The 11,360-nt window shown below is 47.8% G+C and overlaps 2 protein-coding genes across 2 annotated transcripts in view; one reads left to right on the top strand and one right to left on the bottom strand.

Annotated features, from left to right (window-relative positions):
• CTPS2 (CTP synthase 2) overlaps positions 1-11,360 on the bottom strand; it is a 107,262-nt gene that overhangs the window by 39,816 nt on the left and 56,086 nt on the right. The window lies entirely within an intron of this gene.
• S100G (S100 calcium binding protein G) lies at positions 7,304-9,770 on the top strand. The gene is made up of 4 exons (XM_004709941.2): positions 7,304-7,343; positions 7,613-7,645; positions 8,034-8,177; positions 9,518-9,770. Exons 3-4 carry the CDS (start codon positions 8,043-8,045, stop codon positions 9,620-9,622), a joined length of 240 nt encoding a protein of 79 aa, XP_004709998.1. The 5' UTR covers positions 7,304-7,343; positions 7,613-7,645; positions 8,034-8,042; the 3' UTR covers positions 9,623-9,770.

The raw sequence follows: 11,360 nt of genomic DNA, 5'->3' as shown, positions 1-11,360 counted from the left end.
ACATAGATCTATTTCCCCATCATCATATAAAATATATTTATATGTGCATATGCCTGTATTTAGACCTCTATAAATGCCCTTTGCCTCCTCGTTACTTCCTCTATTTCCTTTTACTTTCCTCTTGTCCCACTATCATGTTCAGCTTTCATTTGGGTTTCAGTAATTCCACTCGGTTACATTGCCCTTGATCAAGCCCTACCAGGCCTCCTATACCTTCCTCACCATTGATTTTAGATCACTTGTTGTTCCCTTGCCCCTGGGTTTGTTTACACCCACTTCTGTTCCCCTGCCTCCCCCTGTCCCATGATTATGACAACTCTTTACAAAGATTGCCAACTTGTTCCTCTCCTATTGTTCAGTAGGTTTCTCTGTTCAGTTGTCTTTTGTTTTTGAAGGAGGTTTCTTTTGTTATTCTTTTCCAGGCTGCCTCAGACTTTGATTCTTGACAAGCCATATTCAGGTTTTTGTACAACAGAGCCAATTTTATATCAATGTTATATTATCTGATGCAGCATCCCACTGCTACCTACCTACCGTTGCATCCCCAGTTACAGGTCTTTTCTCAATCCAAGAGTGCAGTAAAGTGCTGCGCTCCCCAAGTATGCTAACCCGGGTTCCTATCTCAGCCGAGTAGCCCGATGTGGTGCAGCCACCCCATGGAATATTATTCAGTCATGGAAAGGAATGGAGGCCCGCTCTGTGGTACAGTGTGGGTGAACCTGGAAAACATGATGCTAACTGAAAGAAGCCACACACCGAAGGTCACCTACTGTGTGACCCCAGTGAGCTACACTAGCTAGAAGAGGTAAATCTGGACAGGCAGAAGGGAGATTGCTGATGGCCAGCGACTGAGGAAAGAGGAGACTAGGGAGTGACCGCTCCGTGAGTCTGTGCGTTTCCTGTCCTGTGCGGGTGCTGGATATGTTCGGGAACTACACAGAGAGGGTGGTTACAGAACGTGGGGAAAGCCTCAGGGGCCACTAAACGGTTCACTCGAACATAGTGAATTTTGCAGAAAGCAAATGTTTTGAGAATGATGATGGCAACCAATGTACAAATGTGCTTGCCACAAGGAATGTATGTATGGATTGTAAAAAGAGTTGTACGAGCCCGCAATAAAATGATTAAAAATAATTTTAAAAAAAATTTTAGAAGAAAATAGTGAATTCTATGTTATGTGCACTTTCTCTCAATTAAAAAAATGATCAAGAGTATTATGAATTGAATAAAACTATATGCTGACGTTCCAACCCCTGGTACTTGTGGATGTGACCTGGTTATAAGTTCTATCAGCCTGAGGTCATACTAGACGAGAGTAAAACCAAACCAAATGCTCTGCCATCGAGTCGATGCTGACTCATAGTGACCCTATAGGACAGGATAGAATTACCCCGGTGGGTTTCTGAGCCTGGAACTTTTTACGGGAGTAGAAAACCTCATCTTTCTCCCTCGGAGCTAGCTGGTGGTTTCAAACTGCTAACCTTGCAGATCGCAGCCTAATATGTAACCACTAGGCCCCCAGGGCTGCTAGACCAGCGTAAGGTGGGCCCTAATACAAGGGGGCTTCAAAAAGTTTGTGGGGGGAAAAAAGCCTCTATCTTTGTATTCCATTTTCCTACAACCTTTCTGAACCCCCCTCGTACCATCTGAGTGGACTCCTTACAAAAGAAATAGAGAGAAGACAGTCATGCGAAGATGCAGCCACAAACCAAAGAGCCTCTAAGAACACCCGAAAACTGGGAAAGATGGGAAGGTATCTTCCGCCAGACCCTCCAGAGAGAGCAGTGGCCTGGCTACGCCCTGGATTCCATTGCCAGCCTCCCAGAACTGGAAGACAATAGAGGCAGACCTCGGAGACTCTGTGGGGTTGGTCCCAAACTGTTGCAAGAAAGCAAGGCACACAATTTGGGGGTTTTCCCAGTGCATATATAAAAGTTATGTTTTTCACTATACAGTCGTCTCTTTAGGGGTGCAATAGCATGAAAAAAAAAGAAATATTGAAAGATTGCATTATCCAAGCATGCCAGAGATACCAAGTGAACATGCACTGTTGGAAAAATGGCACAGTTAGACTTGCTGGACACACAGGGTAGCCAACAACCTTCTATTTGGAAAGCACGCAGTATCTGCAAAGCGTGAAAAAGCCAAGTGGGGCACAGCAGAGGGAGTCTGGGAGCCCATTGGTCCGCGGTTCTCAACCTGTGGGTCGTGACCCCTTAGGGGATCAAACGACCCTTTCACAGGGGTCGCCCGATTCATCACAGTAGCAAAATGACAGAGATGAAGTAGCAACAAAAATAATTTTATGGTTGGGGGGTCACCACAACAGGAGGAACTGTATTAAAGGGTCACGGCATGAGGAAGGTCGAGAACCGCTGCCTCAGGTGGTCCCCGGCTGCAGATGGAGTCCCGAGGTGGCCCGCCCCGCTTTGGCCTGCCCCAAGGCACCTGCTTTCCGTTTCTGTCTCCCACCATGCCACAGCACAGAGCAGCCTGGGCTCGGAGTCACCGGGCGTGAACGCCATGAAGCAGTCTTGGAAAGATGGGGTTCACCCTAAAACGCTGACAAGGCTGGCCAGTTGTGGCTTAAACCTCGTTGGCTTTCCTCTGGGGCACCACGCAGAATCAAAGAGGGCCACCGCAACCCTTGAGGCGGACCAGGCAGAAGCACAGGCTGACCCAGCTGATAAGGGGGGCCCCTAGGGAGGGGCAGGTGGCCCTGCTCCTGCAAGGGCAGGAGACATGGTGGCAGAGCAGGAGCCCAGCACGCCAGGCGGTGGTCTGGGCAGATGCTTTCAAAGCCTCCATCACGTCCACTTCACAGAGATTGCAGGGCTTCAATGTATCAGGCCCTTCGAATTGCATAGCCCACAGTCAAAGTGGGTGTGAGCTGTGACTCAAGATCTCGGGGAACCAAGTGCTGTTTCCAGTGGCTGGGTTTTCAGAAGTAGTTGCCAGGCCTTCCTTCCAAGGCTCCCTCTGGCTAGACTCCCACCTCCAACCTTGCAGTTAACAGCCTTGTGTACTGCCTCTTGTACCAACAAGGGACTTCCAGACAAGGGTTCAAGGTCGACGAGAAAACGAACACTGTCCTAGGGCCCAGGTGGACCCTTTCTCTCCAGGACCATCTGGGAAGGGCACTCGGTTTCAGAGACTGGAACATTGGATAACGTTAACGTTGTGATCGCAGGTAATAAAAATCCCAGAGAGCCTTCCACAGCCACTCTCTTTTGGGGGAATGAGGCGCACACACACACACACACACACACACACACACACTGTCCCTGAAGGTGCTTGGGCTGTGGCTGACCAGCCTGGCTGGGGTCACCCGTGGTGCCCAGGCCTGAAAATAAAGAGGTTTGAGCTTTCCTCAGAAAATGTAAGTCTGTCCAAAGATCAAGCACTTGAACAGCAAGGTGCGAATAACCTTTGCCTCGCCGTTTTTCCATTACTAGCCGGTTTCCTCTCATTTGCCCCCCTTCCACAGTTTCCAAATGCACTCTTCGGAACACACCCTGCATTTATCGCTGGTCTGCCATACACGTGGGTTAATGTTTCCTGGGACTAGCTATCTCTAATGAGAGATTTCACGCTTCCCATGGAGGCGAACCCTCAAGCTTGGGAGTCTGACAGTAACAAGAAACATCAGACACAGGAGGTGTGCTGGGTGGCAGTGAGGGATTTCCATTGTCCCAAAGAAGAATTTGGAAGAGGATTGTTTGGCAGTCTCTTAAGCAATCGATTGCTCCTTTCAAGGGAAAAACCCAGATGAAAGCAAATCCAATGATGCTTGGCATCAGAATTTAGGCTTCTGGGAAATGTCACATCTCCGGTCTCCTATTTTTCTCTTTACCTGTAGACTCAAACAACTGCGGTGGAGGCAGGAAATCTACCACTGGATATTCTCACGGCACATGAACTACAAAATACATGGCATGAGTGATACATACTCAGCGACGTCCTATACCAGACGGCTTCAAAAAGATAGTGGGAAAATCCCATTCGTCCTCAATTCTATTTTTCCACAGACTTTCTGAAGCCCCTCGTATACTGTATATGCCACATTCTGGATAGGCACTATCTAACACATGTTCTGTTGCATGCTACCTAGTTATTTCGAGCACCTGTCATTGTAGAAGGAGGCCGGGTGGCACAATGGTGAAGTGCTTGCCTACTAGCCCAAAGATCTCGTTTGCATTCTCAAGCTGCTCTCCTCTGGGGAGGGGGAACCTGGTGATCTGATCCCATGAAGATTACAGCCCAGACACAGAAAGACAAGAGAGCTAGATTCCAGGAGTTTGCAGGTACATGACTGTTTTTTATGTCACCCTGCTAATAAAAATCTTCTCTAATAAAGTGTTTGGTTGTGGGACAAAAGGAACAAAGAAACAATGATCATAGCAGCAAAAGACCCCATGGGGCAGTTCTACTCTGTCAACTAGATTTGCTGGGAGTTGAAATCAACTTGATGACATCTACGACCCAATGACATAGTTGTATACCTGTGGTTATATTCAGATCATACACAGATATTGAGATTTTTCCATCTCAGTTCAAGAACTGTAATAGCCACCACGTTGATTCTCGTTCGTAAGTGGGTAGACTGGAAGACAGGCCATGTGATTATGTAAGAGAAAGTCCGTGTTCGTAAGGAGACAGGTGTGAGGGGCGAGGGTTAAGTCAAAAAGTATTGCCACTATGGTTCTAGTTCATACACGCCAGGGCTTATTCCAAACAAAACATATTTAAACGTGTCTCTGAGACCAGTGGATGGCTGCAGATAAGTTCTCTCAGTAATATACTTGTTTTAGTCTCGTAGGGTATCTTAAAAAAAAAAAGTCCAGTCAAAACAGTGGCTTCTGAAGGGATCTCTTGGGCCAATGCAAGTCAAGGCATTAGAAGGCAGCTCAGACAGTTAGGAAACTTCTTGGTATTCTAAAGGGGTGGTAGGTCTTCTCAAAGGGCACAGAACAATCATGGGGCGTTATTAAGAAGTTTCACGAAAACTGAAGATTGTATTGGTGAGAAAAAGGCCGGGACAGGTACACTGAGGATTCCCCCCCACACACACTCCCAATCGTGACAACGCCCCTGCTCATTCTTTGAGAGCAGCAAAGCTGTTCTATGAGAATTTCCCTGGGAAATCTTCCCCTTTTCACCCTCCGACCTTGACCTTGTCTCTTCAGACTTCTCTTTGTTTCCCAAAGGCAAAGAACATTGAAAAAGAACACGAATGATCCGAGTCCCCCGAGGGTGCCCAGACTGCCGTTCTGCCATGCTGAAAACCCAAGAATTCTTTGGGGAAAGGGTTAGAGAGATGGAAACACCACCATAGACCTAGATAGAGGATAGATAAGTCAAAAAAGAATTGCTTCCCATTGTGATGTTTTTGTCTAATGTAAGTTTCGCTATTATGTAGAGTTGCTATACGTTGGAATCAACTCAATAGCAATGAGTTTTTTTGTATATAATTTTGTAGTAATATCTTTTAATTGCCCTTGTGTTTAGGGCATATTTACTGTAACTAATTCTCAAATGGTCTGAGGGGCGGGGGTTATGGGGACTGGGAATGTTTGTCTGTAGTTAGCACACAAATGTAAGCACGTTAATCACTAGTTAAATAAATAACAGACTCTGCCACCAAGTCAATTCGGACTCATGGCCACTCTATAGGACACGGTAGAAGTGTCCCTGTGGGTGGCTGAGACTGTAAGTGTTGACAGTTACCACTATGGTACCAAGACTTCTGGATTCAATAGCAGTGGGTTTTTATTGTTAGATTGAAAGTGGATCCCTAAGGGTGGGATACGGTGACCACAACAATGGACTGAAGCCAAGCAACAACCATGGTTGCGCAGGAGTGGACAAGGTTCCATTCTCTTATACAGATGAGCCACAGCCAACTAACGCCAACTACTCTGTCGATGGTCATGTGACAACTTTCCCAGGTATGGAATTCTGTCCTTCTGGTGTAGTGGGTTACTCAGTGGACTGCTAACCTCAAGGTCAGCAGTCGAAAACCATGAGATGCTCCACAGGGAAAAAAACAAAACAAAACAAAAGGAAGGTTCTACTCCCATATCGGTTTCCAGTCTGTGAAACTCAGAGGGGCAGTTCTACTCTGTCCCTTAGGGTCGCCCTGAATCACAACGGACTAGATGGAGGTGAGTACTATAGCACTCGGAGCTCGGGTGGCAGCGGTGCTTCCAACCCACCAGTCACTCCACAGGAGAAAGAGGCTGTCTGCCTCCATCAACACGTACAGCCTGTACATTACTGCTGACATTCTGAGCACCCTGGTTTGCAAAAGGCTATGGGAGTAGTAACAGCCTAAAACCCATGTGCAGGGTCTGCACATAGATTAAGACTTCATTGAATTCCTTCAGATCATTAACCAAGAGTATAGATTATCTGGCCCTCGGGCAGACTGCTTTGGAGAATGGACTGCCTCCACCTCTCTCTAGCCAGCCAGGGAGGGGCAGTCTCTCTCTTAAGGACTTGCCTAGGTGTGCCCTTGATGGAGGTCACCTCTCTAGGGGGGTCACATAGTCATGAGCACACCCCTTGCAAGTCCCTCTATCTAACAATGTAGATGTCCCCAACGGTGGTCTGGTTCTTACTTCTGTGATCCCACTGCACCTGTGCTGTCCGATCTGCCCCTAGTCATACTTTGGTGACAATTTCCTTTGCCCACCTGTGCCCTTTTCTAAAGCTTTGTGTCTCAACAAACCCTCGGTCGCTATTTTAACCTCATGCTAACGGTCTCCCTCAACCGGAAGACATGTGGGTCATCTTGGTCTCTTTTAAGACTTAATAAATGTTCTCCTTAAATTACTGTATATTTGTGATGGGGCCTCTTTTGTGCCGTAAAACAAGCCTCAGAAACCCGATACCGGTCGCTGTCAGAGGGGTCCACGGCAGTGGATATTATGAAGAAAGTTGTTTTTTTTTAATTTTCCAAGTCTAAATATGAACTTCAATTTTTCTCCTTAAATCCTCCATCCTTCAGCTCTCTGCAATGTGAACTGGGCACAACTATGAGAATTCCACGTTGGTGGGAAAATAGTGTAAAGGCTGACTCTGGGGACTCTGAACCATTAAGCAACTGTTGAGGTGGCCCTCTGTTGGAGCTTGCCCTTAATGAGCAATTACCTTCGGAGGTTCCTGCCTGCCATCTTAAGCATGGGTTTCAAAAAACCATTAATAATTACCCTGAAATGGCAAGCATAAGGAAAATTTCGTCATCGGGTGGTGTGTCTCTGAAGACTATAAAAGCCACCTGAACTCGCTTAGCACTTCACACTTCTCCACTCCTTCTGGTGACTTCTCCTTGTGGCAACCAGGTAAGTGAGCTTTCTAAGGACTGCCTAAAGCTCTGTGTCTTCCATGGACTCCTTTCCCTTCAGACGGGTGTAAAAGGTCTGAGGGACTTTGTACCGGCTAAAGAGATGGCCAGTGATTTAGAGACTAGAAGCTGGAGCCGGGTGTTCCCCAGGGGTATGTCACACTCGTCATTAATGAAAATGTTTGGCTCCAGGGACATATTTCCTAACAGGTGTACTCTAAGAACAGACCTTTAACCTACTCCCTAAGATGACTCTCTCTCCAACAGGTTTACAGAGAAAGGCCGTTCCTGGAAAAGGAGGTAAGAGTCACAGAACGTTTATAGCTGCGCGTGTAATGTTATAACTGCACTGATTTATAGTTTTGATAACTGAACTATGGTTCTGCTATGAGCAATTAGGGGAAGCGGGGTGGAGGCCATCCCTGAACTCTCTGTGTTCTCTGACTTTGGGGGGGCGGGGGCGGGTAAGTGTCATATTTTCTTCAAAAGAAAAACGTTAACAGCCAAACACAAAAAGTATGTTGGTCGTTCTGGTGCCAGTGGTCAACTTCCACCAGCCTCTCTCCTGCCCTCAGTTCATTGTTCTCCCCACCTTGGCCAAGGAGATGGCCCCCTGGCTCGCCACCCTCAGTATCCACCTCCATTTCCGTTCTTGGCTCAGTCAGTTCACTTTCTTCCCAATCCACAGAACGCCAAGATGAGCATGAAGAAGTCTCCCGCGGAGCTGAAGAGCATTTTTGAAAAGTACGCAGCCAAAGAAGGTGATCCAGACCAGCTGTCCAAGGACGAGCTGAAACAACTAGTTCAGACGGAATTTCCAAACTTACTCAAAGTGAGTACCACCATCACCACCACCCCCAAAAAAGAAGAAACCAATCCAATGACAATTGAGTCAATTTAACTCATGGGTGTCAGAGCACAGCTATGTTCAATAGGGTTTTCAATTGCTGTTGTTTTTCAGCCACAGATTGCCAGGCCTTTCTTCCAAGGTTCCTCAGAGTGCACTCAAAGCTCCAACAATATCAAAGCACTGTAACTGTCTGCAGGATCCAAAGGGAGTGCCCAGTGAGCTTAACTTGGCCTCTGGTGGTGGTGTGTTGGGGAGTGGGGCCAGGGGAGGAACCAGGCAGGAACAGCAAGCAAAAATGAAAGGCTATGGCATTAAACAGGATTTGGACTGGGGTTGAACACACCACAGCCACATACAGGCCCTGCTGGAGACTTTGCTGGTTCGGCTCCAGACCACAGCAATAAAGTGGGGTACTTCCTCTCCCTGGTGCTAGGCCCCCTTTCCAGGGACAAGCTCCCTGAACAAAGGGATCAAAGCCTTCTACCACCACTTTGACCCCAGCACAGAGCCCTCCATACTGAACAGCGAGAGACTGGGGGCAGGGGTTATGCCACAAACTCACTGCCATTGATTCTTACCCATAGCCACCCCTTAGGCCAGAGTAGAACTGTCCCTTAGTTTCTGACAGCAGGATTTCATGAGAGTTGGCAGTCTCATAAAAGCCAGCTTGCAGTCAGCAGTTCAATGCCTGACCCACAGGGCACCTTTTTTTTTTAAGTCCAACCGTGTTAAAAATAGTCAGCAGTCACCAAATTTTGAACATAAGATTTATCCTGAAAAATGATTCTACAGGTGGATAGAAGCAATTGTGAGGATGGCACAGGGCCGTGTCTTGTTCACTCGGGTCGGAACCGGCTCGATGGCACCTAACAACACCAATAACAACAATGCAGAGATTTCAGAAGAAGGAAACGGCTCCAGGGAGCTAGGGTACCGCAAGGTTGCTCAAGGAAAGAGGCCAGGGAAGAATAGAAAGTCAGCCATTTGGGGGATCTTCAAGTGATTGATAGAACCCTGCAGTTCCTTCCCAGCTCCCTCATGAGATCAACTGTTATCAGATAGTCCCTGACCACGTCTTTTGAAATTCCAATCAAGCACACTGGGCTTCCCAGGGCAGGAAGAAAAGGGTTTGTACCTTCCCGTTGAAAACACAAACCAAAAACCCTGCAGGCCAGATTAATTTGGGACCGGGAAATTCATTACAGGGGTGTTGGGGGTAAGAAAACCAAATTGAGGGCACCCCAATGGGTCTCTCTTTATCATTGTGACTGATCTCCCATCTCTTCTCTCCCCTGCCCCGTCCTTTTTTTGCCAAACACCAGGGTCCAACTACCCTGGATGACCTCTTTCAAGAACTGGACAAGAATGGAGATGGGGAAGTTAGTTTTGAAGAGTTCCAGGCGCTAATAAAAAAGATATCCCAGTGATGGAAAAACCAGCTACCCTGAGCTCGGACAGTGCTCAGAAGCAGCCCCGGCCACCAGAGAGAGGTGGCCCATCTGCAAGGAACCCCTGCTGGTTTCCTCCTGCTCTGGTGATGACATTAAGTAATGTGAATAAAGACGTTCACTGATATGTCTCCTGTTGTCAAGTACTGATCCTCATCGGTTAATAGGTTTCTGAGTAATCTTAGTCCAATTCATCTGATTTTATAGCTGGGGGGTTGGGGGGGTGGACAACTCAGAATGTTCCATGATCTTGTCCAAGATGACCAAGATTCTGTCAGGCACGGAAAGAGGGCTGAAGTGCCAAACCAATCCCCTTGCTGCGCGACCCCTCTGCGGGACTAACTCGTTCCTGGCTCCCCTTCCCTTCTCCACAGCGATCTCGCATCTTTTTCCAATTTCAACTCCCCTGTCACGCTGTTCAAAAACTAGTGAGAAGCACTTCAAAAAATAGACTCGTCCGTAAAATCAGCTCCCAGCAAAAGTCCTGCTCTTTGAATGAATGATCCACACTGGACCACAAAACCAAGAGTTGAGCTCCACCACGGGGGGGTGGGGTCCTCCGGCAGATCAGCCAGCCTAGCCCCTCAGGGTCTAGGGTCTTGGTGGTTAAGGAAGGACAAAGTGACAAGGAGGACCGAAGTGGCCTCTAGCTCAGCTCTCCTGAGATGCTGGGATTTCTGAGCTGAAAAAACACCCAAATGTCAAGTTCCACTGGTTGAGTCCAGTTGGGGGGTGGGGGGGCGGTGTGCAAGGTGGAGAGGGCAAGTTTCTTTGACCCCTTACCTTATAGAGTTAAATATTAATGTTCAAGTTAGTCTAAGTTACTCATGTGCTCAAGCTGGTCCCAACAGCTGATCACAAAGGTACCCTGGAGACCAGATTTCTATTTCCCTACCAGGAAAGTCCCAGGGTGCGATAAATGGTTCACATGCTCAGCAGCTAACTGAATGGTGGGAGGTTCAAGTCCACCCAAAGGTGCCTCAGAAGAAAGGCCAAGCATTTGACTTCCCAAAAAATCATCCTTAAAGATGTTATGGAGCACGGTTCTACCCTAACACCCAAGGGGTTGCTGTGAGTCTAATCCAACTGTAGGGGCATCTAAATTCAGAGATGTTTGGTGTATGGAAGCAACAGCAAGGAGGTAGGAGCATGAATTCCATCTTGACATGAGACCAGAAAGAGCCCTGGTGGTGTAGTGGGGTACAAGTTGGGTTGCTAACCTCCAGGTCAGCAGTTCGAAACCACCAAGCTCTCCTCAGAAGAAAAATGAGGCTTTCTGCTCCCATCAAGAGTTGCCTTCCAGGAAACTTCACTGGGGCAGTTCTCCTACCCTGCCCTATAGGATCACTGAGAATCGGAGTCAACTAGATGGCTGTGAGTTTATGAGTCCAGAAGCCTTGTTGAATTTTAAAGTTGCTTTTTTTGAAAAGCTGTTTCTCTTTCTCTGCAATCTGACAGACGAGTAATGTCACAATCTCATCCCAGGGGCTCTTTCCTCTAAGTTTCCTCTAGGGTCAAACAGATGGAGCATGCGCCAGCCTACACCCAAGGATCTTAATGCTCAGCATCACACAAAAAACTTCCTTAGAGCCCGGGGTGGGGGTGGGGAGCCCCCTGGGGGTGGGGTGGGGCGGGCGCGGAGTCAAGGGGGGTGGGGTCACCAGCGGTGTCTCCAGGGCAGCGGACGGGAAGGGGAGGGGCCGTGGGCGGAACGCGC

This window comes from Echinops telfairi, unplaced genomic scaffold (assembly GCF_000313985.2).
Source record: "Echinops telfairi isolate 266 unplaced genomic scaffold, ASM31398v2 ScPeMD7_53;HRSCAF=182, whole genome shotgun sequence".
Lineage (NCBI taxonomy): Eukaryota > Metazoa > Chordata > Mammalia > Afrosoricida > Tenrecidae > Echinops > Echinops telfairi.
The sequence above is the reverse complement of the archived record's forward strand: the minus strand, read 5'-3'. Positions and strand labels throughout refer to the sequence as shown.